The sequence below is a fragment of the Aphelocoma coerulescens genome, chromosome 1 (assembly GCF_041296385.1).
Source record: "Aphelocoma coerulescens isolate FSJ_1873_10779 chromosome 1, UR_Acoe_1.0, whole genome shotgun sequence".
NCBI classification, from domain to species: Eukaryota; Metazoa; Chordata; class Aves; order Passeriformes; family Corvidae; genus Aphelocoma; species Aphelocoma coerulescens.
In genome coordinates, this window is record NC_091013.1 from 116,143,452 (window position 1) to 116,168,851 (window position 25,400).

General features: G+C 38.5%; 1 protein-coding gene across 9 annotated transcripts in view; it reads right to left on the reverse strand.

The window, feature by feature from the left end:
• LOC138116373 (ephrin type-A receptor 6) overlaps window positions 1–25,400 on the reverse strand; it is a 320,669-nt gene that overhangs the window by 12,413 nt on the left and 282,856 nt on the right. For 8 of the 9 annotated variants that reach the window (XM_069025664.1, XM_069025696.1, XM_069025678.1 and 5 more), the window contains one exon: window positions 2,246–2,395. In XM_069025664.1, the coding sequence (XP_068881765.1) occupies window positions 2,246–2,395 (150 nt within the window). Of the gene's footprint in view, window positions 1–1,513; window positions 2,149–2,245; window positions 2,396–25,400 lie in introns of those variants that run through there. The other variant, XM_069025646.1, reaches the window with a different exon arrangement.

A 25,400-nucleotide genomic window follows, 5' to 3' on the forward strand; every position in this document is an offset into this window, starting at 1 on the left:
AAGCAATAAGACACGACAGACTGTGCAGCAGCCCTAATTAATGGACACCTCTGGTGCCTGCCACACATCTAAGAAGTGCATTAATCAGCATCAACACAGTTTGGAAGTGACTTACCACGGTAATAAAATGGTTATTTACTTAAACAAGAGCATTTCTCAAACTTAGAAACATTTTTAAGCCTCTGCATTATGCCATGTACAGTATTAATTTTATGATAAGCATTTTTCAACTGAGTTTCCTTAAGTTCAGCTTCCAAATCCTTGCTGAGGAATATAAATAGAGGATGCTGGATTTGCAGAGGTGTTGAGTCATTCTGGATACCTGTGAGCAGCTGTAGTCTCTGAACACCAGACTGGGTTTATTTAGGTGGCAGGTACCAGTTTAGAACTTCTCACAACAGCTGTGTTCATCACTTACTTAGCCATGGTCTAAAAAAGTGAGTTCATTTCCCTAAGTTGTATAATTAGAAAAGTAGTTGGTAAGATGGAATGGGAAAAAAACAAACCTCAAAACCAGATCTGCCTCTGCAGAGTTTATACTTGGAAAACTTTTGGTGATCTACCAAAATCCACCCAATTCAATAAATATTTAAATTGCTATCTAGAGAAGAGCTTTATTATGATCAAAACTTAGTATTTTAATAGTAATGTCAGCAGACATTTTGATGTAGCAGAACCTCTGACTATACCCATGCAAGACCTTATCAACTGTTGTTTGCATCCTATGTCTTTTATGAATCTGTTTAGTGCACATCCCATCCCTCTCTGTTATTTTTCCTTGCATCTGTGCAGTACCACTGACCTTTGAAAGTCCTATTATTTCTGCAAAATAAGCTCCTGTGAATTCAGGGTAATTTATTGTACTAAAAGAACCGTCCCAATATCCAGTAAAATAAGCTTTACATTATGTCTAATAACTTGGAATTTTCCAATGACACTGGAAGTCACTAAATGTATGTAGAAGGTCACAGGTGCTCACTGCTCTCATTCTGGCACTGAAGGCCTGTGGGTAGGAGAAAAGGAGTCCTTTGTGCTGGGAACTCCTGAACTGCTGGGAAAGCCCTCAGCAACTGGCATCGTTAGGGCCTGCAGCATTATTTTGTATTAACAGATACTTTTATTTTGGATGTAGGAGTAATTAAATGTTGCTATCTTCATGCTGTAGCTGATTATGTAATATATTCTAAATGGAGAGGTTTGTCATAGTCTGTTTTTTTGTTTCTGAGGGGTTTGGTTGTCTTTTTCCTTTTCTTCCTGAAACAGTAAAATTATTTTTTCAAATTAAAATCTCTCTCAGATCCTTATCCCCAAATGACCGATCAGCCTTAACAAGCAACCAGACTTGAAGAGCTGAATAACTTAGCAACAATGTAAAAACAGCCATCTGGGAAAGTCTTGTCAATTCTTCAGAACCAATGCAGAAATATTCTAAGCACATATATAAGAGAGGTTAAGGTGGCTTGGCTGATATTCCACATTTTGACATAGAGATTGATGGCTGGTGTGAAGACTAAGTGTACCAGTTTGAGCTGTCACAGGGACCCATCAAACAAGAGAATTTGTGAAATTTAAATTGTGGTAGAGAAAAAACCCCCATGATTTCCCCTTTTCCATGCTTCTTTTTCTAGAATAAACCTTCAATTATACTAGAAGCAAGTGTGGGATTTTTTTTAATTGTGAAGGCTTATTTGGCCACCGCTTTTGGATTTAAAAAAAAGTCAGAAGAAAGCATAACTTTTTTATGAGGAAGAGCTATTGTCCTGCACTGTGGTTAAGCCTATACATAGTTTGCAAGGTAAGAAGAATGCACTGAATTCTTAGAAAGGAGAATTGACAAATACATTTCTCATGGCAGCTTCATTCTTTCAGAATTTAACCATGGGTGCCCACTGAAGGGCAGTGTCAGACTGTACTGGAGATAAGGGGCCAACTCCATCAGAATAGTTCCAGTATTCCCTTGAGTTTTGGTTTACAACTTCACTGAGAACTTCATGCACTTGCCTATGATTCTTTGGAATAGTCTTTACTCCATGGGAGGAAGCAGGTTAAGGTTTGAGCTAGAGAGGGCCAAGTCTTCAGGTTGCATAAATAGCCTGCCCCACTGAAGCTGACAGAATAATGATGATTTAAATGAGCTGAGATTCCAGCCTAGAAAGGGAATTGGAGAGCAAAGCAGGGCAGGGAGTGGCAATAACTTTCCAAGGACACTTCAACGAGTTGCAGATTAGTCCTGGGCAGTACTCACATCCTGGTTGGACATCTCCCAGTACGGCCTCTCTCCATAGGACATCACCTCCCACATGACAATTCCGTAGCTCCAAGCGTCGCTGGCTGAGGAGAACTTCCGGTAAGCGATGGCTTCAGGAGCAGTCCACCTGATGGGGATCTTCCCACCCTGGAAAATTGGTTGAAAATTGGTCAATATGATTAGGATACAGAGTAATGCATGTTTAAAAGAAAAAAAAAATCCTGGATTCTGAGATTCTACATTCTGACTTCCATCAGTTTGCCTTGTCAATTTGCTGCAAGTGGAAAGGAAAAAATGTGCCTTTTTATGGAATTGGAAAAAAATCTGATTGCATATGTAGTCTAATTCACCAATACCTGCACTCTGTGAAAACAACCCAGTTCAAAGAGCAGAAAGCATTTGAGATGATTAATGTTTGTTCAGTCATATAAATAATCAGAACATGCCTTTTGATTGAAAACATCCCAAGCCTTAAATTCCTAGTTTGTTGACATTTAAGCTTTTTTCCTAAATGAAACAGAAACATCTATTGCAAAATGGAACACTGAAAGCTCTTAATACAATTATGTAATCAGAAAAGAAGGTATGGGTGTTCTGCACACTTTCAAAGCATTACATTTGACGGTACCTTTAATTTTAGTTGTACCCTTTAAATGTCCAGGCAGAAAACAAGCCCAGTGTGTTTCTAAATGGGCATTTCCTTAGGATATTCGACAGTGTCATTCTGCAGCCTACCACTTAAAACCCAAGCTGTCCACCAAAAAAAGAGTAAGGAATCAATCAACACACCTAACTTACTGTTTACAAGACCACAGGATGTAGGACTTTTCTCTGACATTAGTACTTTACACCACTGAATCTCTTCTATTCTCTCATAAATAGCTTCTGTATGAAAACTACTTTTCCATGTCAGAAAAAAAGAGGTATTTCCCCTCTCCAGGTACATTGCTCATTTCAAAGGTATATTTTTTTTTTTTCCAAGACTGTATGTTTATCATCATTCTCACTGAACTCTTTAGAGAGAGAAAAGCAGTATGGTGAAGGTGCCACTAGATGGTAGAAGGAAGCAGTCAGCAGAGCTGAGCTCACTCAGCAGTAGTTGCTTTCAACAAGCAGTAATAGATTCTGCTCAGTGTTATAATTGTATTTCTGACTGAAACAAAAGGGGAAATGAACTAGAACATCCATTTGGCAATTGAGAGAAGCCAAAGTTAAAAACAAGTATGTAAATCTCTGTTAATTTGCTTTGAACGTATAAAAAGTTGTCTGTGAATTGTTGAGGCCTCACTTCAGCTGGCTGAGAAGCTGTTTGTTCTACCAATAAGTTGTTCAAAATCCAAGCTCTGTGTCTGTGAGGATGTGCCACTCAGCCAACGCCTCCTTTGCCAGGAGAAATGCATGGTTAACATTTATGTTGCATGACAGTGGCCAAGATGTCCTTTGTACCATGTTAACATTTTTTGCAGCTGCTTTTTCAAAGCCTTTGCTTCCTCACGTGTGGTAAACCACTTACTGATTTTAGCACTAATAAGGTATTTTTGTATTTTTGCCCAAATACCTCCACTATCTGCCTTTCATTTATCCATTATCCTGGTGGTCACAGCACTCCTCTGGCACACCAGAGATGCGAAAGACTTTATGCCTCAACTGCTGCCACCTGCCCTCACCAGCACTGCAGTGAGTGATACTCTTGGTCCCTTCCTGGTACAGCTGTTTCACTTGGGAAGCAACTAAAAGCAGTTTTTGGGTATGAGACTGAAGAAACAGGGGGACAAAGGAGAGTTGTGATAAGATGTTCTCCAAGGAAAGGCCAGGCTGATTTCTTGTCTCTTCTCCAGGAAGTATTTATTTAATACCTTCTAAAGAAATTGGGTAAGAGCACTTGGTGTTTGATCTCAGAGTCTGGTTTCAGTAGTCTTTTCATGGAATATGCAAGGCCAGGCTTCCTGAGGTAGAGGAAAAATCAGCTATTTGATGCCACAAATATGCACCTTACACTGGGATGTCCAACCAAAAGGATGCATCCTCTGAGAAACAGAGAGTTTTAGGGTCTAACTGCAAAAGATACTTGAAAAATATCTCTTCACACCACAGAGTTATGGGTCTTTTGCTTTCTACTGGTTCGGGTTTAGTTCTCTATTTCCAAACATTTTATCACCAAACTTACGTAATTCCATCCTCAGTTAGATTCCTGTTTTGGAGAGTTTTATTAATCATTTATTGTTTTTTGAATTTTAGCGAAATTCTTATGTTAATAATTAAATATCTACTTGTAGGTAAAACAACAAATCTATACATGCAAATAAAAGGCATTTGGATATTTATACATTTTACATTTAATGTCTATAACATATTATGGATAACATAATAGGAAAACTGTCTTTACACTGTGACCTTTTCATAAAGCTGATTTGTATGCCCAAATTATACTCAAAAGAGAGGGCACATCTTGAGCAGTGTTTGCAGCTAGATTTGTGACTCCTGGCTAAATAAAAATGAGTTTTAAAGAATCTGATCAGACTCTATAACTACTTTCATGACACAGCTTTACCAACTGATCCCTTTTGGACTGAAACAGTCGTGGCTCATTGCGTGTGAAAATGAGACTGAAAAACAGAATCTTAACAAAATTCAAGGCAGTTCATGTTCAAGGGCATAAGATGTGTTCAGAGTTGTAATGTAAAATAAAATCCTTTTGTGCTGGCTCTAAAAACCTCTAAAATTGTTACAGTTGATTCATCTTGTGTATGAAGTTGTTATATTCATAAAAATGTAAATTTCAATACTTAATTATGTTTGCAGAATATCTTTTTATGCAAAAAAAGTTGTTTTATTTATTTGAAAGCCATTCAAAAGGTGGAGATTGCAATATGAGAACCTTAAGAAACATATATGACTGAACAGTAGTCATAGTTGCTCATGCATAATAAAAGAACACATAAGGTTTAGAGTGGCTGAAAATACATTTCCCATTTCTGATTAGAGTAATAAACAGTGCTACTGATACTGGATATGCCTTTTTATATTTTAATCTAACGGGGGAAATAATAAAAGCAATACTTACTGTTTACACAACACCTCACCTTCAAATCAAGATAATTTATAAATCATCACTTTGCTGCTATAGCAATGAAATCTCTCAGAGCTGCCTGCATTAGAAAACCTTATTTGCTTTTAGGTTATTCTCTCTTTTTTTTTTTGGGGGGGGGGGGGGGGGTGGGGGGGTTCAGGAGGAGGGGCAGAATGGGTGTTAGGAAACAAATTGTTTTTCTGCTTCATCTCATACATTAATAATGATATCAGTGATAACCTAATTTTATTTTCACACAGTGAAATAACACTAACTCCACTGTTCAAATAATTAGAATTCAGCCTTTTTTCCTGTATGCTGCCAGCTGAACAGTGCCTATCTCCTCATTTTTTTTGTGATTGTAATTTAATAAGCAATTTTACCACGCAGCATCAAGGGTCCCCTTGGAATTATAATATTAGGCTCACATTGCTGAGCTTGTAGAAGTGTTCAGAGATGAGCCCTTGAAATGAAATTTACCCCCTCAGCCACACCTACACACACGCTCCCTTTCCCTGCAGAACTGGCAACAGCACAGTTTGCCACACATTTGAAGGCAGGACTGGAACTCCATGGTGCAGAACACCTCATTCTTTACCTCAGGCCATGCATGAAAGAGAGACAGTCTTCACAAAATGCCATCTCTCCTCTGAGTTCACAGCACCAGAAAGTGCTTATGATGTCTTGTGTGGCCACAGCTGTGTTTTTGCTTTCTCTGGTCTGATTTTTTTTTCTTTTCTGCATGTTAGACATCTCTTTAAAACCAGGAGGCATTAACATTCCTTTAATTAAAAATCAAACCATATTTCTAAACTCCAGTTGAACAATGTAGCTGGCAGCTACAGCCCATTATTCTACCAAAAAAAGGTTGGGATGTATCAGCAAGCTCAAAATGTGTGATGTGAAGAAACAAAGGAGGAAGGCTTTTAGATGCCCAGAACTTCTGGCATGCCCTGGTAACTCATTAAAGTGAGGAGTGGTAGCACTGAGAGCCTGAGATACAAAACTGAAGGCAAGGTGTGTGTGAATTCCTACTGCATGTGCACAGGCAGCAGCACACAGCAGCAGCCAGAAGCAAACCCAGCAAGTGCACCAGGCTCACTGTGCCCCAGAGATGTGAGAAATGCCTGTTCCTGTTGAAAAGCCTGTTCTGTATTTTCCTGGAATGACAGACAACTTCAGAGGGACTGTCACAGCACTGGCTGCAGTTCTCTTAAATGCTGAGGAGCTAACCCATCAGATCCAGGTGCACAGGTATCTAGAACTGTCTAGTTCTGGGACAAAAGGTGCTGAACTGTGTGCACCATTAGCCTGATCTGGCACAGGAATTCCTGTGCATCTGTCGGTTACTGCTCCTTCATGTGCGATGTCACTGGATCGTGCAACCATTTTCCAAGACACAAGTATAGTACCTGTCTGTAGGTCAGTGACAGAAATGGAGAAAAAAAGAACTTCAGAGTGAAGAGAGACAAAATTAATGAAAGATAGTTAGTTTTAAATATTGGACATAATTCATCATTCTGTACAGAAACCTTCTGCCACTTTACTGGAGTGATGCTTTTATTTGATGCTCAAATTTTTCATGTGCAAACCTACAAGCAGTCAGAATTTAACATCCTCAAAATCAGAATTTAGAACTATTCAGTACTATCAACAGTCTTCTGTTGTGTCTATTGAAATATCAGAGGAACTACATGGCAAGATAACAAAACTGCTCTGAAAAAGCATTTCGGAATTTGCGCTCATTATGCCAAATTCCAGTCAGTTCTACCAGTCTCATTTCCCTCAGAATTGAAATGGATAAATCCTCCTGATTTTCAAAAAGACTGAATTTGCTTTTAATCTCTGGGAAAATATTAATTTTCTTTCAAATATCCTGATTAACAATGCTGAAGTTAAATATGTGGAACTTGATTTTTCCCCTTAAGTTAGCTATTCAAATTTTCAGAACAAGTTATTTATGGCTTTGAGAATATGTTAATTTTAGTGTCTGTTAACCCCTACACTGCACATCTATTTGTGTCTTCCAAAAGAGGGAAAGCTCTTGATGGATGGAAAGAATCAGCACTGAAAATATTGGCAGAATTAAAGCAGACAAGATAAAATGTCTGACCACAGATCATCAGAAACACTTCACATTAACCAGCACTGATATCAGAAGTGTATCAGGGTGATTCTCCAAAATACTCCACACCAACCTGCGTTTTGTCTTCCTAAAAGCCATGAGATGGATGAATTGAGTAGTGCTATGCAAACATGCAAACCTCCAGCAAGGCAGATATATCCTTCCCTGTCACCTTTTAGCTCAAAAAATTAAAGAATTAAAATATTAAATTACTTTGCTAAAATTCAAAGAATTATGAAATCAGGAACACTCTCTAATACAGTGGAGATTCTCATTAGGAGTGGCAGCAGCATTCATTTCCTTTGAAACAAAGCCCTTCAGCATGCAGGCCCTTGCCTGCTCTGAGGCACTGATCTTACCTGGGGCTGAGAGATCATAAGAAGGCTGTTAAAAATGCATAGTTCTGACCCTCAAAATCCACATAAGTGAAATGGTAGTGCTTATTTTTGACCATTTACATCTATCCTGCCTTCGTATTTTGTTGACAAGGCAATTTAAGGAACTTGATACAAAGACACAGCAAACTCCCAAATACAAGTGGTCGATACCATTGCCTCTTGTTTGTGTAATGAACTGGACTATACATATTTTCTTGTTAGACAGGATGCCTTTATCTACAAGGTGCTCATTGAAAATCATGGATTTTTTGCCAGAAATATTAGTTAAGTTTTAAAATATTTGTTTAGTTTTTAAATTACAAAGTCTTTGTTCATTCCAGGCCAGGCAGGTCAGTAAGGACTGGTGGTATCCTCAGAGCCCTGATGAGAACCAGTCAAGTGTACAAGGACAGATAAACCCAAGTATTTTGGAAAATCTCTTTGAGACTGGTCTCTTGAAAGGTAATAATGAGACTGGTAGGGCCAAGGAGTCTCATACTGTTTTAGAGAGTGGGATTTTACATTTCTTTAGAATTAAGAATCCATTTTACAGTATTGTGTGCTTGGCTCTCAATCACAGAGAAACCCTTTCCCCTTCTGAAATTAAATATCAGGAGCATGCATCTCTACCAAAGCCAGTTTAGAAACTATAGCACTATTTGACAGTAATGATAGGAAAAAATGTCATTTTTCCTTGAAACTAATATTTCTGGCAAAGATCTATCTCTTTTCAAGAGCATCAATTTCAAGCTATCTGCCAGCTGTGTCAGCACAGCTCACATTACAGCTGTAACCAATTTCTTGAGAGTTAACTCCTCCAGAGTCCTTCAATCTGCACATCCAGCCCATCCACTTTGCTTACACAAGGGGTCCTACCAAAGTCAATGGAAAAGGTGAAAAGGATTTTGTTTGTTCTGAGATGCTTATTTGAAGGATGCCTTACGTTGCACAACTCTGCAACAAAGGAATTTGCTACATGGTCCATTCTTCAGCAGAACTGAGTTACCAAACACAAATATTTCTCTAAACTCAAGTAATTTAAGTTGAAAAAAAAGAACTTAACCAGGCACTGTATTTTCTTAAAAGTATCAAGGAAGGCTCATCTCTGAAATTATGCCCCTGGCTTGCCCAGGGCTTCATGAAGTATTTATTATTGGATCAAAAATAAACTGTTGCCATGCACTGCTTGAACACTGGATGTTATTATCTATCATTAAAGATTTCACAGCTAGTGATTTCCACACTCATATCTAGCTGACATGCACAGCAAACACTTCCCAAGTTTCAGGAATCAAGTGGCCTCTCTCTGTGCTGCCATAATCCCTAGATCATTCATTCTGCCTTGCTGCTGAAACCCTGCCATAATTCCTTCCACACCATACAATATGAAGTGGCCAGTAAAAACTCAGAAGCATCTGGGAACTTGGAAAGGGAGAGCACACTGAAATGGATTTAAATGTAAAATTAACACTATGTAGGCTATAATACTGTCTCCAATAAACATTTTCATATTCTATTCTTTGGGATGCTGTTCTAGACAGAATAATGAATTCATATACAGCTTTCTCTAGGGTACATGAGATTTTATTTACCTAGGGCTTCTTCAAAATTCATTCCAGAAACAAGTTGGAAACACCACAAAAATTAGGCTTTTCTTCTGAGAGTTGCAGTACCACACATGGATGATCATCAGAATTATTATGAGGCCGAGCTACTCTGCAAGTATCACTGCTTTAGTTTTCATCCCAGCTGCATCAAGAAGTGCAGAGGAGAATTAATATCTTAGTAACTGATGAATTAAATTTTCTGCTCACATTTTTGTGAGGTCACTTCTCATTTTATCCTGATGGAGTTTGCTGGTTATTTAGGTTTCAGTCAATTCATGGATAAGTAGCTGGTCAGAAGATGGGAAACAAACAGTCAGAAAGAAAAGGTCAGTTTTTAGAGTGGCATTCCCCAGAGATCAATGCTCATGTCCTGCTGGCAGTGTATGAGAATCTATAATCCAGACCAAACTGGGAACTTGTAAAATGGTACTAGAAATCCTAAGGTATTCATGGTAGTAAAGATGATAAGGATTTATCGTAAAAATATACCAAAGAACCTTATGATACTGAATTGCAAATTGATAAAACGTCACAAAAGTCAGTGTCATAGTGATGCACACAAAATAAAATGCTCCTAACTTTACATAACAAATAACACAACTCTGTACTAAGCTGTCACGGTTCAAGACAGAGAGTTGGCTCTATAACACTATCAACCCCCTGCTCAAAAGCAGAGTAAAGGGAAAAATGGAATGAAATTGTAAAAACAATCAGGAAAAGGAGAAAGCACAGCACTGTTGGAACCTAGGATATTCCTGCATATTGCTTACTGATCACAGGCTTGATCCCACATTCCAAAAGCACACACTGAAACTAACAGACAGAATAGGTGATCAAAGGTACAGAATAAAAGAAGGTAAGAACGGTCTATAAAGCCCTGAATATAATGGATCAGACAATAGATGGGGATGATAGATCCAAGGTACATCAAATGTAAGTGGAAAGCAGCAGACTAAAAACGTTAACAAAACTTTTTTTTTTTTAAAGACACATTGCTACGGGATGTCACGGACTCTAAAAATTCAAACCTTTTCAAAAGTAACTAGGTAAACTTAAGAGAAGAAATATTTGTGAAGGGTGTTACATACAAAGACCTGCCTCTGATTTAAAAGAGTCTTTGAGCCACAGACCTGAACGCTCAATAACCTGAACTGAGAATGCATCATGTGCACAGCATGTGCACTCTCTTATTACTGAGAGCCTGGAATTCCTGCTTGGAATCTACTGCTCGTTCACCTTTTGGATTTATGCTTCCAAGCTCACAAGCACTGCAGTTGTCTCAGTTAGGCCATTACTCTCTTCCCATCATCTCAGTCTGTTTGCAGGTAAAGTAGAAACACATGGTTAACAGTGTCACTGGAAAAAACTCAGTGATGTGCATGTCAACAGCATTTCAGGGGAAAATAATTTAAATTTAAAAATTAAATTAAAAAAAATTAAAAAGTTAAACTTAAAGGAAGCCATCAGAAGTGAGGTGTTCTTAGATGTGAAAGAGTGCAACTGTACATGGGTATCTGAAGGATCACAAGATATTTGGTTGTTGTTGATTCTATGATTACATTCTTATGCCTCTATCCATGTTTATGGATATCCTTTTTGACCAAACCTTTTGAAAAAAGGAAAGAAACAGTTCTCCTGTTAGTAAGTTTTAACAAAGGAGAAAGCATTGGGTACTAAGGAGAAGAATCTGTAAAAGTACTGCCCTGAGAGAGTGGACTGACTACTGGATGAACATGTGGAGGTCTTATGTTTGCTCCATAGAGACATAACACTATATTGTAATGATTTTAGTATCATATCTTTCATCAGCAATAAATAATTTCACTAAGGGGAAAAAAAAAGGAATAAAAGTATTCCCAGACTGTTGGGAATCATGCATCATGTTAGTTTCATGTCTAAATCAGCCCATACTGCATAAAAATACGGTTTACATATTGAAAGGGAGATGGAAGAACAGCTGCTGATGAAGGCAAAGCAGTTGAGTCCAGGGCCATGGATCAAGAAGCATGACAGGGACCATGGATGTGTCAAACACTGAGCACCATGGCCTGCCTTCCCTTCTGGGGACAGAGGGACAAAGACAAGGAAGGGCTTGCCAAGGGCAGGGTGGGCAGTGAGGCTCAGCAGAGGAGAGGATGGTGACAGCTATTTCTCCCACAATAGGCCAAAATGCTCCCAGTGCCACCCTGCTGGTTTTCCAAAGAAAGGAAGTGTAGGAGCCACAGCTGCACCCCCAGCACATCTTTCTGCCAGCCAACCCCAGGCTGGGGGCTCAAAACCACTGGCATTTTCAAAGGCATGGATGGTGGAAGGCAGAGATGGGAAAGGCATCCCAGGCTAGAACCAATCACAAACATGGTGTTCTAGTGTCCCTTTTGGCATTGTCACCTGCTCACCAGCTGTCACTTCAGGAAAATGCAGATCTCCCACTGTCTTGTGTCTGCCAGTTCTCTGCAGAGATGTCAGGGACCACTGGACATCTACAAATATGCAGCTGATCCCTTGCCTACTTCCCATGTATTTAATGAAAACCAGTACCAATCAAAGCAGAGAGATCCCAGTATTTCTCCTGATAGACGAGCTCAGGATGCTGCTGTACTTCTGGGCCAGGCAGCAGCTCAGTGGTCCATCAAGATGCACAACTTCAGGCACAATACAAGTTGCCCAGCTGGCAAATATTTGGGCTTCTGGGGAGACAGGTATAGGGATGTGGAAGGCTTATGGGTAATGTGATACTAAATGAGGCCACAGGGGCATGAGAGGGATCTAAGCTTTACCAGAGAAGTAGAAGAGCACAGCAAGGAGCTGGAGGCATTGTGAAGGCACTTGGGGAGATTCTAAGGTCAGAAGCTGTGCTGTCGAGGTTGCAGAACTCAGCCTGAGAACCAGGATAACTGTGGCATGAAAAGGCAGCTGATGTCTGTAATGGAGCCCCAGGACACAGGGCTTCATTAAATAAAATAAATGAAATAAATAAATGAAATAAATTCTTCCCACCTCCAGGAAGGTGTCCCACAGATTCACAGAATTTTCTGAGTAGGAAGCGACACACAAGGAACATGGAGTCCACTCTTACCCATTGCAGCAGAACACAGTGTTATCAGACTGTAATTTCAGAAACACAGATGAAGTGTATCACCAAAAAAATGTCAAAGAAATGAACACATAAGAGAGTAGTTTTCAGTCCAAGTTAGGGCTGCTTCACAACAAAGCTTCTCTGATATTTCTATTTGGTGTAGTGACACAGTGGCACTACCCATAGATCACTGCAGTGTGGCAGTATGCAAATTGCAGAATAATAGGATAACCATCTGTTGGATGATGAATAGTTTGGCACAGGAATGTGGTCAAGCCTTCCTGCAGATACCCACACTCACCCAGATCTCTGCCAGCTGCCTGAGTAAAGGGCACTGAACATCAAGCTGGTTTCTACCTCACTCTCATCAGCAACTCACCAGAGCAAAGCCCTGACTAATGAGTCTGATGGCAGCTCCAGTCACACCAGTGGCAAGGCCACTTTCATATATTGGTGTTTATACAGGTGTAATGTTGGCTTACAGACACTGAGGATCTGCTTCTGACATTTCTTAGTATTGCCCTTCCTAGACTTTTGTACTTCTTTCTGTATCTTGATATACTTCAATTGAAGCTTGTGAATGGTGGCACTGGAATACCTTTTGTTCTGTAAGTCAGTTGGATTTAGACCTTGTAATCCCCAGATAGCATAACACTGAGTTTTTCTGATGCTGCATCATACTAAATCATCATCTGACTGACGATAATATAATGGGAATAACATATTAACAAAATTTATCATTCCTGTACCTTGCTCAGGGGATGTTTTACTTTATCATATAATATATTAGTTGTCACTTCCATGACATATTACAGTAAGACATCATCAGAAGATGATCATCAGAAACATTTTGACAAAGCAGTAACTTTGATATTAGATATCAAGGCCAGGTTGGATGGGGCTTGGAGCAACCTGGGATAGTGGAAGGTGCTCCTGCCCCCCCACAAAGGAGGTTGAAACGACAAGATTTTTAAGGTCCCTTCCAACCCAAACCATTCTATGATTCTATCGCTATTCTCTGACATCAGACTTGCCACTGGTGCTAAACCAGTTGTGGTTTATCTTAAAATGACACCCTCTAAGCAGTCAGAACTTTTGCATTACCTTTATAAGTTCACCACAAAGCGTCATCAAAGTAGCAGCTGAAAATTGTTTTGACCTTTTGGAGTGTCTCTACAAAAAAAAATCCAGCATGTTTATTTCACTAAAAATAATGTACCTAGGTCAGAATCTTGGAAAACAAGGAGGGTTTTTAAAAATTATTATTTTAAATTTAGAAACGTTAATTTAGCAGAGGTAGATCATCAAATGACAGAGCTTCTTAAACCCCCAATTCATTGAGAGACAGCCATTTTAATAATTTTCAGCATTCACTGATGGCCAAGCTGGCTAAACAGCCTTTAGGCACAGGTGCACAGCAGTCATGCTTACGTGGAAACTTGCATAATACACGGGTGCAACTTCTGCAGGAAGTGTCTTTTTGTGCTAACCACTCATATGCACTGACAGTTTCTTCTTGTTCAATCATCTGAGCTACGTTTGTATACTGAAAAATGAACATATGCATATATGAATATACAGATAGGAAATGGATTTCCAGATCTCTGGTGGACAAACAAAAAAATGCATTGCAACAGGCAGCTCTAGCACAGCTGTGCCTGCAGCATCTGAAGGCAAACTCTTTCAGGTAATAGCATTGGAGAAGACAGGATAAATCAAATCATTCAGCAGAAATTAATGATATTTTAGGAAAATGCATTTTTCTCCTCTATCTATAGATAGTTAGCAACATACTCTTTTGCTCCCACTTGATTTCTGGATTATGACCTTGTATACTTAAGGAAATTAAAGCCAACTGGTTCTGATATCAACAAAGCATGAAGTTATGGAATACCAATGCATGGTTTTGATTTCTTATTTTCAAGGTCTTTTGTGTAAAGTGCTAAAGTTCAATCTTATCTTCAAAATCTGTATCACTTGAAAAGTGATGCTAATCACCAGAATGCTGATCAAGACAGTACTTATTTTCACACTCACAGCAAAGTAGGGTGTATTTTATAACAAATGCATTCCTCAGTTGCTTGTTTTTGGTGTAGACTGGGGAATTTCTGGAGCAGCCTGGTGATCATTCTCAAGAATTCCCAACAACCAGTGAAAATCCAGTGAAAGAACTGAAGGAAGAACTTGAATCTTTCAGAGGATGGGGATCATACTTGTACTAGCTGTTAAAACAGCTGTATCAAGATGAAAAAACTTCAGGTAAACTCTGTGTCCAGTGATTTAACACCACCAAAAACAACACTGAAAAGAAGCCACCATCCCTTATCAGCAATTTGCAGAACACTACTTGATTTATTCAGGTACCAGAGAGCTGACTCATTACAGCCTTAAGAATCTGCTCTGGGAAATTGATACAGGTGAGTCATGTATCCTCCTTAACAAACTTCCACACCTTCTGCAGTACTCTTTGAGACTGTCCCCATGACTACAGCATCAATGACTCTGGGGCAAATATTCTTTTCACTAATGAAAGGTAGATTAGGCTGAACTTTTGGCATAACTCAGCCTAATTAAAAAAAAAAAAAAACCAACCGAAGTAATGCCCTCCATCCCCAATCACAAAAAAGTTAATGAAAGCAATGGACTAATTTTTTTTCATGTGTATTGCTTCTTGCAATATACACAGTGTTTCCATGGACTAATGCCATGGCATTTTATTGCACATTTGATCTTTTTTAAGTGCTTCAAAATCTTTCAGTTGTATAAGATTTTCAGCAGTGGAATATAGGCAATTGCTGCTTCATTAAAAATGTATAGCAAAAATAAGCATGAGTATACTTAAATAATTTTCTTTATTTTGGCAGTTGAGGGTTGAAAAGCTCAGTGTTGAAACTGCCTTCTTTATATTCATGATAATCATAGCAAATGCACCATACAAAAACCTCGAGTCAGATAAACAATCTTGTTTTTGCATTGTTGCTCAATTGTCTTCACAATTCCCTAAAAGCCAATAAAGCATTTGTTGGAGGTGTGCTGACCAATAATGATTTTTCCAAGCACTATAACCAAATCAGCAAAGTTGTTTTTCATGCTTCCTATTTTATAAATATTTCCAAAAACAAGAGGTGATTTTGCTGAATGATTAAACCTGAAAATGGTGCAGTAACACTGCTCAGCCATTTTGCTCCTCAGCATCTTTTACAGCTCCCAACTAACTACTCCCATGGCATTCCTCTGAAGAAGCTGCTGTCTCCATTTCACAGTGGGAAAAACAAAGACAGAGGTCGAGGACCATCAAATATTCTGAATACCTGCAACTCCCAGTGGTAATAACTGAATTTCTGGATGCCCATTGTTACTGAAACCAGGCTGTAAACGATTTACATGGGTTAAACTGCAAGGCAGAAGAGCAAAAATCTCTGAAATAAAGTTCCAGCTGCAGCAGTCGTTGGCTTCCTGGGCTGTGCCTTCATCTCACATGTGACTTATGATAAATTTTGTACTTATAAAAACAGAAGAACAAAAGAATGGTCAACTGTTCTGAATGCTTATGTGGACACCTTTTTCCTTCACAGTGTGTTCACTAAAGTAAAAAAAAAGTCTACATACAGACTGTAAAGAATGAAACAGTCATAGGCAAAGCAGAACCAGTTCTGATTTGGAAAAATCACAATTATTCTCAGTGTGAATCTAACCAGGAAAGGATAAAGTATGTGATTGAAAGTAAGGTATTACCTCTACCAATTCTACCCTGGAGCAATCTTTATAATGACCACCAGTCCTGCATTATATTCCATATGCAATTGAGAAATGTTGCTAAACTTATTAAGCCACAGAAACAGATATAAATCTCTAGTTTGTTAAACAATGAATCATATTCACTACAATAAATCAAACCTTTTCCTCAGTGCAACACTCTGTTGCATGTCCCAAAGTACAATGGTGTTGATCTCCCATCTCTGATTTTGTAAACACTAAATACCATTCTGCTGGTTTTGTAAGTTCTAAGATCATACAATCTGTTCTATTTTCTTTACTCAGTTTAGCTCTAAAGATCAGAAAGCAAGCTGATAATTTCTCTTTTTCTGTTACTCAACTTGCATGCTACCTCTCATAACAGAAATTCAGTTTCATATTTTAGGCTTAGATTTGTTTAGGGCTTTTATTTTTTTTGTATTATCTATTAAGATCTATTAAGTCTCATTCCTCTTACCATTAATTTGATTAAACACATATCAGAACTACTAAGCTGCAGGAGCAAAACATTGGGTTTCTTGTGTTGCTCTGGGACTTGTCATCAAGCCAAACTCACAGATGTTCCAATGAACATGCAGCATTTGGTCCATTTCTAGGATAAACATCATAGCTTGCTTTATCCATACTGTCATGACCCTGGATAAGTAAGCAGAAAGATCAGCTGAGTCCCCTCACCTACGCTGCACTTTTGATAAGCTGACACAAAGCAGGAAGCAAAAGTTAAAGAGGCAAAATTAGGGAAAAGGTAAAAAATCCTTGTGATTTTCATGCCTCATCCCAGAAGAGTTTCTTCTTGGAAGATTGGTTTGTTGTTTTGCCTGTTGTGACAAGATGCATTTTTCTTACAAACAACAAGGCAGGTAGAAGTACTCAGAAGCACAAAAACCTGTGAAATTATATTTAGTAGCTGGGTAGAAATGAGATGACTGTGATGGCTCCCAAGTGTGTGAATAACCCTCCCAGAATCCTCACAGGGTCTCACCAACTTCTGTTGTGTTCCTGAAAGATACTGGCCTATAGAAACTTAATAAGACAGAAAATTGGGATTTGGTATTTTGAAGGACTCTGACATAAAGGAAACAACACATGTGCCTACATGAAGGAATTGTTCATGAGCAATGAACAGCTTGGTCCACGGAGATGTCAGCAACACAGCAACTGCAAATGAAAGCGTGTCATGCTAAAGAAACCTGCAGGAATGCTGAACACCTTGGAGGTGATGCTCAAATGGAGTATAAAACCGGGGTTGCACAGCCAGCAGCAAGAGTTGTGTGCATATTAACTATGAAAAATAGCCTTTTCCCACCAAAGAATCTATCAAAGTACACATCTCTATAATGCTAGGGTAAGATCTTGGGCATAGAGAGGTAGGTTCCTCGTAAATGCTTGTCCCAGCCTCATCTCCCATGAAAAAATTATGACCCAACTGGCAAAAGTTGACTATATTCTTAACAACCACTGAGGGGGGATTTTTAAGAGACAAGTTTTTAAGCTTTTTTGTGTTGTAAGAAGAAGGAGAAAAAAAAAAAAAAAAGAAAATAATAGAAAAGCACCAGTATTTCAGTCCCATGATCATTCCAGCAGTTAATGCTTCCCAAGCAAAGATAACTCAGAGTAAAATCACCTGTTCTGACAAGTGAGATGCCAGCAGCATGTGGGGCCCAGCCTGTGCGTCTGCTGTAATTAAATTTGCACACAAATTGAAGTGTGCAATGTTGCTATTTCTCTTAATGGAACAGGCCTTCTGGACAGAACTTTCCGAGCCTGAGGAAGTCATCTCTCTTTTGATGAGTCTTTGGCACGTCACATCAATCTTTATAATTTTGTATATGCTTTAGATATTTCTATTTTACTGCATAGAATAGCAAAGAACGTCCCTTCATGTACACCTGACTAATACAAATACTTTTTGCTATTTGTTATGACAGCCATCCAGTCAGGAGGTGGAGCAATAATTGGTCTTTTTAGAACAGGAAAAAGGCAGAAATCCTGTAAGAGGGATATTTTCCTTTTTCCTTGGGGGCTTTTTTTTTTGTTTACAATTGTTTCTTGTGCCAAAGGTGAAAGCCCTGGAGGAGGCTCCATGTTTCCTCCAGCTTTACTTCTGAGGCCCCTTTGCTTGGGGCGCCACTGACTCTTCCCAGGGAGAGACACAGGAGAAGGCAAGATGTGGCAGGCAAGAGACAGCCTTGAGAAGTTTGTGATGATCTGGGAAGATGCGTCCTGAGGAGCAGGCAGCCAAACCTCAGAGAAGAGAGGAAGAACTTCCTAGAGATGAGAAGGGTCTGGTGCAATTTGTAAAGTCCCTGACTAAGCCTGACCTTCAAGAAAGAGCTGCATTTTTTTTGCCCAAAGTTCTGGCTGACTCAGGGTCCTGTCCTGTGACAAGCCTTTTCCCCTCAATTTCCAATAGGGACTTAAAGCCCTGCTGACATTAAAATATTTAACCATGAATCTTCTGCATGTCAAAATGACTCTGTAGATAATTCTGTCACCTACACATACCAATGTGATGTTACTATTCTGTGGAGTTAGTTGTTGCCAAAAATATACACAAGCTCTCTCCTCATTAAGAAGCAGATGTTACTTATGGTTCTATTTCTGAGGGAGGCCAAATGTTCTGTATGCATTTGGAAAGAAAAAAAACCATATTAAAACCATAGCAAATTACTAAAGCTACAGATCCCAGCATATTTCTTTCAAGAAGAGTGTATCAGATCTGCTAAACAATTTATGAGCACAACAGTTTCATGAACTTTTGGCAGCTCCCATTTAGAAAAGGCTGAAAAGAAAGTCTGCACACACAGTGTGCATTCATTTAATTGAATAATTTACAGTGTACTGTGGTGTGGGGTTTTCTCCCCTTTATTCTATAAACTGAGTGAATTTCAAAAGAAATACTATGCAATGAAATATATTCCTTTTGTTAGTCACAGCTGTTAGGTGTATCTTTTTATTTGCTCTCTTTTTTCTATACCTGCTTTTATTGTGACATTGCTGTACCGTGAAAAAAACCAGACTTGATCAAGGCATTAAAGGAATCTCAGAAAGTTTTTATATCTTTCTGATTAAAAAAAAAAAAAAAAAGGGCCTAGTCCAGGAAAGTTATTGCTCACAAGAAATAATCCATTTATATGGTATGAAGCATGCCTTCCTGTTTTAGTGGAAATACCCAGCCAGCATCAACATGTCTCCAACACTAAGGAACAAGGCGCAGAGATGAGCTTTTGAGAAGCAGACTAGCAAATGCACAGGCCAGACTCACTACAAAAACATGAGCAGAAATGCTGTTGACTTGCTCTAGTGCAAGCTACAAGACAGAGGCAAGAGTTATTCAGATTAGCACATGGAATAAAGTCCCAGTTTAACCAGGCAATTCAGTGCTTATCTCTGAATTTAAAGCCAAAGGAAACTGGCCCTCCTGCTTCCTTTCCTATCCAGAAGACCTTGCTATAGGAATAGTTTTTACATGACATATTAAACTGGAAATTCTGTACAACAAAATGTTAAGGCTACATGGTTGAGCATACAAAAATTAATAAAATACAGAATTAAATGTGTGTAGTTACACAGTGTTAATTAGAGATCCTAGAATAGGGATCCTTGACTTGCCTGGATGGTGGTCTATTGACTTCCTCCCCTTTTTCCAACTCTAAATGTTTACTGAGTAAATATAGACCAGTATATGACATAGTCTTTTAATTTAGAACAACACAACTGAATCATTTGTACTCAAGACAGAGACACACAAGCTCTCTCAACTTCTGGGAATACGTTTTCATCCCTAATCAGCATCTGCATATTTGAAAAGTATCCTGAATAAACCACAGCCCCAGCACAGGAGCTGTTTACTTTTAAAACACATTTGAACTACTCCACTCCTGTAATGAACTATACTGAACTTATTAGGAAAAGATTAGTCAGAGAGTTATTTCTGAGAAAATTGTATCAAAAATTAGACCAAGGGAATGAAGACCAAATTAAACTTTATATCAAGAACATTTACTTACAGATGTTGTTGAACACATTATTTGGCAACTTGAATTAATTATTCTAGCTTGAGAAAAGGCTGAAGAGAGTCTCTTCACATTAGGTACTTTTATGAAACCAAAGATTTCATTAGTAATTTGCTGAAAAAGTCAATGATCAATTCAGAGAAATGTGTTTTAAATAAGTGCATTAAGTGTAATACAAAAGTGACACCACAGTGATTGTGCAAGGCTTATTCATTGATACAGAATGAAACCAGGGCCAGACTGATGGACATTCCATGCTTCTCCAGGAAAAGAATTACTACTATGAACACAGTGTCTGCCTATATATTTAAACAGTACTACTGCTCCTGAAATTTTGGGAGTGTATCAGCACTGAAAAGCCTCTCTGTGTTTAAAAATAAAATAAATTAATCTACAACCATGACATTGCTGAAGAGGCTGAAATAAGAGGAATGGCTGAGTGTGGTGGCTGACTTGCAGGATTTGGACATGAATTTCTTGGAGTTCACTGCGTGTTATAATGATGAATTAAAGGGAGGCTGTGTAAAGAGATGAAAATATTTTATAATTGTTCCTAGCTTCCTCATTTTGGAGAAATGGTTCTAGCATGTTTTTCTTAGGCTACAACTGGTTGTTTACCAAGTGTTCTTTAGTATTGGCTGTGACAGCTACAATGGGAGAAAGAGCTGACACTCTCAAGGTTCATGCTGGATAACACCTTATCCATGTCTAGGAGTATTTATTTCGGGAGAAGCTCTGAAGATTTGGGAGTTATTCAGCCTAAGTAAGGATAAGTAAGCTTCTAGGGAGATGTGCAACACATTTATGATGAGATTTACCCTAGAGCTTTTTTTTTTTTTTTAAATAGTAGGGTGACTGCATTTTTATTCAAAAGGGTTTGTAGTAAACTGTCAGATGTGGATCTTCAAGAGGGAATTTAAATGAAAAGCAGAGTGCCTGATGGAAAAAAAAAAAAGATAATTGAAGTTCCAGATAGTCTGATATAAAACAAGATACAATGAAAAGAGGAAACAGAGGAAGCACTAATAGGTAGTGCACCAAGAATGAAGACAGAGGCAGATAGAAATTAGAGTAGAAATGAAAGCACAGTCAGTGATTTGGTGTTACGGGGGAGGACGAGAAGTCTCATCTCAAAATGCACTTCAGTTAATTTTAGAAAAATGATGCAAAATCGTAACATTAAGCATGGTCACATTACTAAGAAGGAAAGTAGAGCTTCCATGTGGGTTCAAGTCTTTATAAATCCTTCTCTATATTCAAATACCACACAATTCTTTGTGAGGGCAGTTAAGCACATTCATCTAATGCCTTTCTTGCAAATAAAACTACTCCGAGATAGTAGTGAATTTGAATTTATTAATGACTCGGTTTGCCTCATCTATTACTCCACAAAACTGACCCTGGTTCTCACTGAATGAATTTATGACATTTGAAGCATGAACCAAAAGTCCTGTGTGGGACGGGCAGTGATATGAACATGCCAAATATTTTACAGGAGGCAACAAAAAGATTTCCTAAAAGATTCTTTTTCCCCCCAAACCTCCACAACTGAAAACAAAATTCTACAGCTCTAGAGTAGAAAAAAGTGGAACAAGGAATCTAGAATACAAAATAACATTTCCTTTTTATGCAGTAATGCACACAGTTACTGCACATAGATTTTGGAATTACTTTAAACATAATAAATATGAAGTTGTGCAGTTTTATTTTTTAAATATTCTGTTGATGAAGAGATGGTTAATGTTGGAAGGCACAAGAATCTGCAACCTTTGAAGCTGATGAGGATACAGCCACAGTGGGGCAGTCAAAGACAAGATACAAGATTTGCCTCTAGAACACTTACAAAAGTGCAAGGAACAGATCAAATATTTTAGATACTAAGGGCAAATTCCCACAGTGCTTACTCAGGCAAAACTCCCATTGGCCTCAACAGGAGTTTTGCCTGAGTAAGTTCTGAGCAAAGACTGTGATGTCTGACCTAGATTTATCAGAGTCACCAATCCAACACGTTTTTCAGACAGATGAGCACCGTGCCGCAATATTCCTGCGACATTTTGCTTAAAGGAATAAACAGACACCGGAAACTCTGAGTCATCCTCCCCTCACAACCCCCCCGTATAATGAAGGGAAGAACTCACAGCTGGACAAGAAGCTGCTATCGTGAAAGTCTGCCAAAGAGCAAGACTAAAAAAGAGTCCAAGGAACTAAAAGTTTACCATTGCAAAGTTTTGAAATCTGATAGAAAAGGAAAGTGCACAAGCGAGATTCCCAAGGGCTTGTGTATGACAGAAGATAATCTGGCTTTCATTCTTGTAAGCAAACAGGCAACAGGGAAAAACTTCTTACTGTAGTTATCCTTTTGATTTAGGGCAAATCACAATTCCTACATGGTCAGGGGAAATTCCTCTGGTTGATTTCACCAGGGATTAATTTAGGTGAATAACTAGGTCAGTCTTGTTCCCAAGTTAACATTTCTATTACAGAAATATGAAAGTAGATTAGGTTTAACATGTGTCTACCTTGCTTCAGAAACTTACTTCTGTAATTACAGAATCCCATTTACAATAACTTTGATATCATGTACAGGAGAAATATTAGAATTAGTATCAAAGTGAGCAGAAAAATTAATCAGCATGTGAAATGCACATTTTTTGGACTTCTTTCTTCTAGCTGAAGTGAATACCAAAACCTTGACACAGCAGCAATCAGACCACAGGTTTCCCCAGGAGAGCAAAGGAGAGATTATGAAACATCAGTACTGCACATCTAAACACAAAAGTAAAAATCATACCAAGCTAGAAATCCCCCCTTTCATATTTCACTGGATTTCACCCTTTGCCAGATTCTTTATAATAGAGTAGTTAAGCAATATAAAAACATATACTCCTTTTATATCTGTGAACTCTTCCATCATGAGTGTATCCTAAACCTCCCTAGATGTGCAATATTACCCAGAGAAGCAGGCAGAATCATAGAATCATTTAGTTCGGAAGACATCTCTAAGATCATTGAGTCTACTCGTTATCCCATGATCACCATGTTCATCCCTAAAACACATCCCTAAGTACCACATCCACACATCTTTTAAACACCTCCAGGGATGGTGACTCAGCATCTCCATAATGCTGGTATTTGCCCTCCAAAAGTCTCTCCCCACTTGCTCTCTTCAGATAAGTAAAAGAAGAAAAGGAATCTTGGTTTTCCCCAGATTTGGGTTTTGAAGACTGGATATCAGAATTCCAGGCTAAAATCAATTAGGGTCAGGTCCTTTGCTAAATTAAGAGAATTTGTTTTCGGTGTTACCATTTATTTTCATGGAACACGAACATAAATAGTGTCTCTGACATTTTAATGCCTCTTTCTGATTTGATGAATTTCAAATTGATGACAGTCATTAAGAAACACAGGTCTAGCCAGTCACATGCAAATACAATGTAGGGTAATTCCTCACAGACCAGTCAGAAAACTCTCCACCCCATGAAAAACAGTGCAACCATATGTCAGATCTTTAGCACACAAGAATTCCCAATTCTGAAAAATAAACAGGATTGCATCACAATCTAGCAGTGCTGCCGAGAATTTTCCATCTCTTCCAGGGTCGTAACTCTTTGCTCTCCAGTTGGCACAGTTAGCTCAGTGCCACACACAACACAGCAGGGAAAATGAGACAGAAACATAAATGATCTACAGCAGCTGAAGACACTGAATGAGTCTCCTCCTCTCCAGGCTCCTTTCACGTGAGCTTTGAAATATGCACCTGACTGTGCCTGAACAACTGATTGCTTTTAAATAACCAAGTCCAACAGGTGTTTGGTTGTTTTTTTGACTAGAGTCAAGAATTCATTTCATTATACTCATGGACGTAACACATCCTGCTGTGGAATATGTCAAGATTTAATTATGAAGCTTTACAAAAGCCTGGTGAAGACGAGTGCTTCAGATTTTCAACCCAGAAGTTTTATGTGGCTATATGCAGAGTAGTTACTTCTTACTGTGGTATTTAATGTGGATCATAAATTCCCATGGAGAGTGGTACAACAAATGAAAACAAAAAATCATCCAGATCTTATTTCCTTTCACCTACCAATAGCTAAATAAAGGAGTTAGAGCTGAGCTCTTTGGCTCACTGGAGCTGAATGGTTTTCTTTTCCCAGTGTAAGCAGACAGTAAACAAATTTTATAATAGTTTCTTAACTCATCTTTGAAAGGTGCAAGTAGTTTTTAATGAGAAAAAAAAATAACACATACATGAAAAAGCTGCCTTCTTTTTCAAGGCTTTCCAGAGATTGTTCTCCTTGTTCTATATATCAAAGTAGCATAACCTATGGCAATTACTGTCAGCTGGCATGCTACTGAAAGCAACTGCTTTGACCTTAATGGACTGTCTTAAAGCTCATTAAGTAGTATATCAGGAGCTGTGCATAGTGCAGGTGTGTTCCAGCACAGGAAAGATACTTTAAGATTCACTGCACCTTGGTCAATATACTGAATACAAAAATCCTAAGTGAACTGGGATCCTTTATTTGCAATAAACAAAGCAGGTGTTCAAGATTACATCCAGTCACAGAATTAGCAACAGAGCAGTAACTGCGGGTTTATGTCAGTACACCTACTTTTTTAATCTCAAGTGTGGATAGTATTGTTTGGAGTGAATAAAAATCTCACTAAAATGTATAAGCATGTTCTGCATGTTTACAATAGCATCTTAAATTGTAGTTTGAAAATGGTAATTCTCATTAAAAATTATAAATGCACTCAATCAAATCCATGTGGGGCTAAAACTCCAGCTGTGTCTGAAATTAGATTAATATTCTGGTAATTGTTAGCTTTAAAAAAAAAAATCTATTAGCAGTATGGGGAACTAACAATAAAATGATTGCTCCTAGTCTGCAGTGCATGTGTATACATACGTATTAGTGTACTGCTTACATTTACTGGGCTGGTTTCCAAGGAGAAGAGAGTGCACAGACAGAATTTTCCAAGCTTCTCACATCCAGCTGAGAGGTCAATAACTTTGGTGCCTTGGTCAGTCCCTAGTCTTTCCAAAAACACTGCCTGTAGCTTTCTGAGATACATAGTCCTGATTTAACTCTTACATCAGAAATTATTTGCAAGTGCATTGACT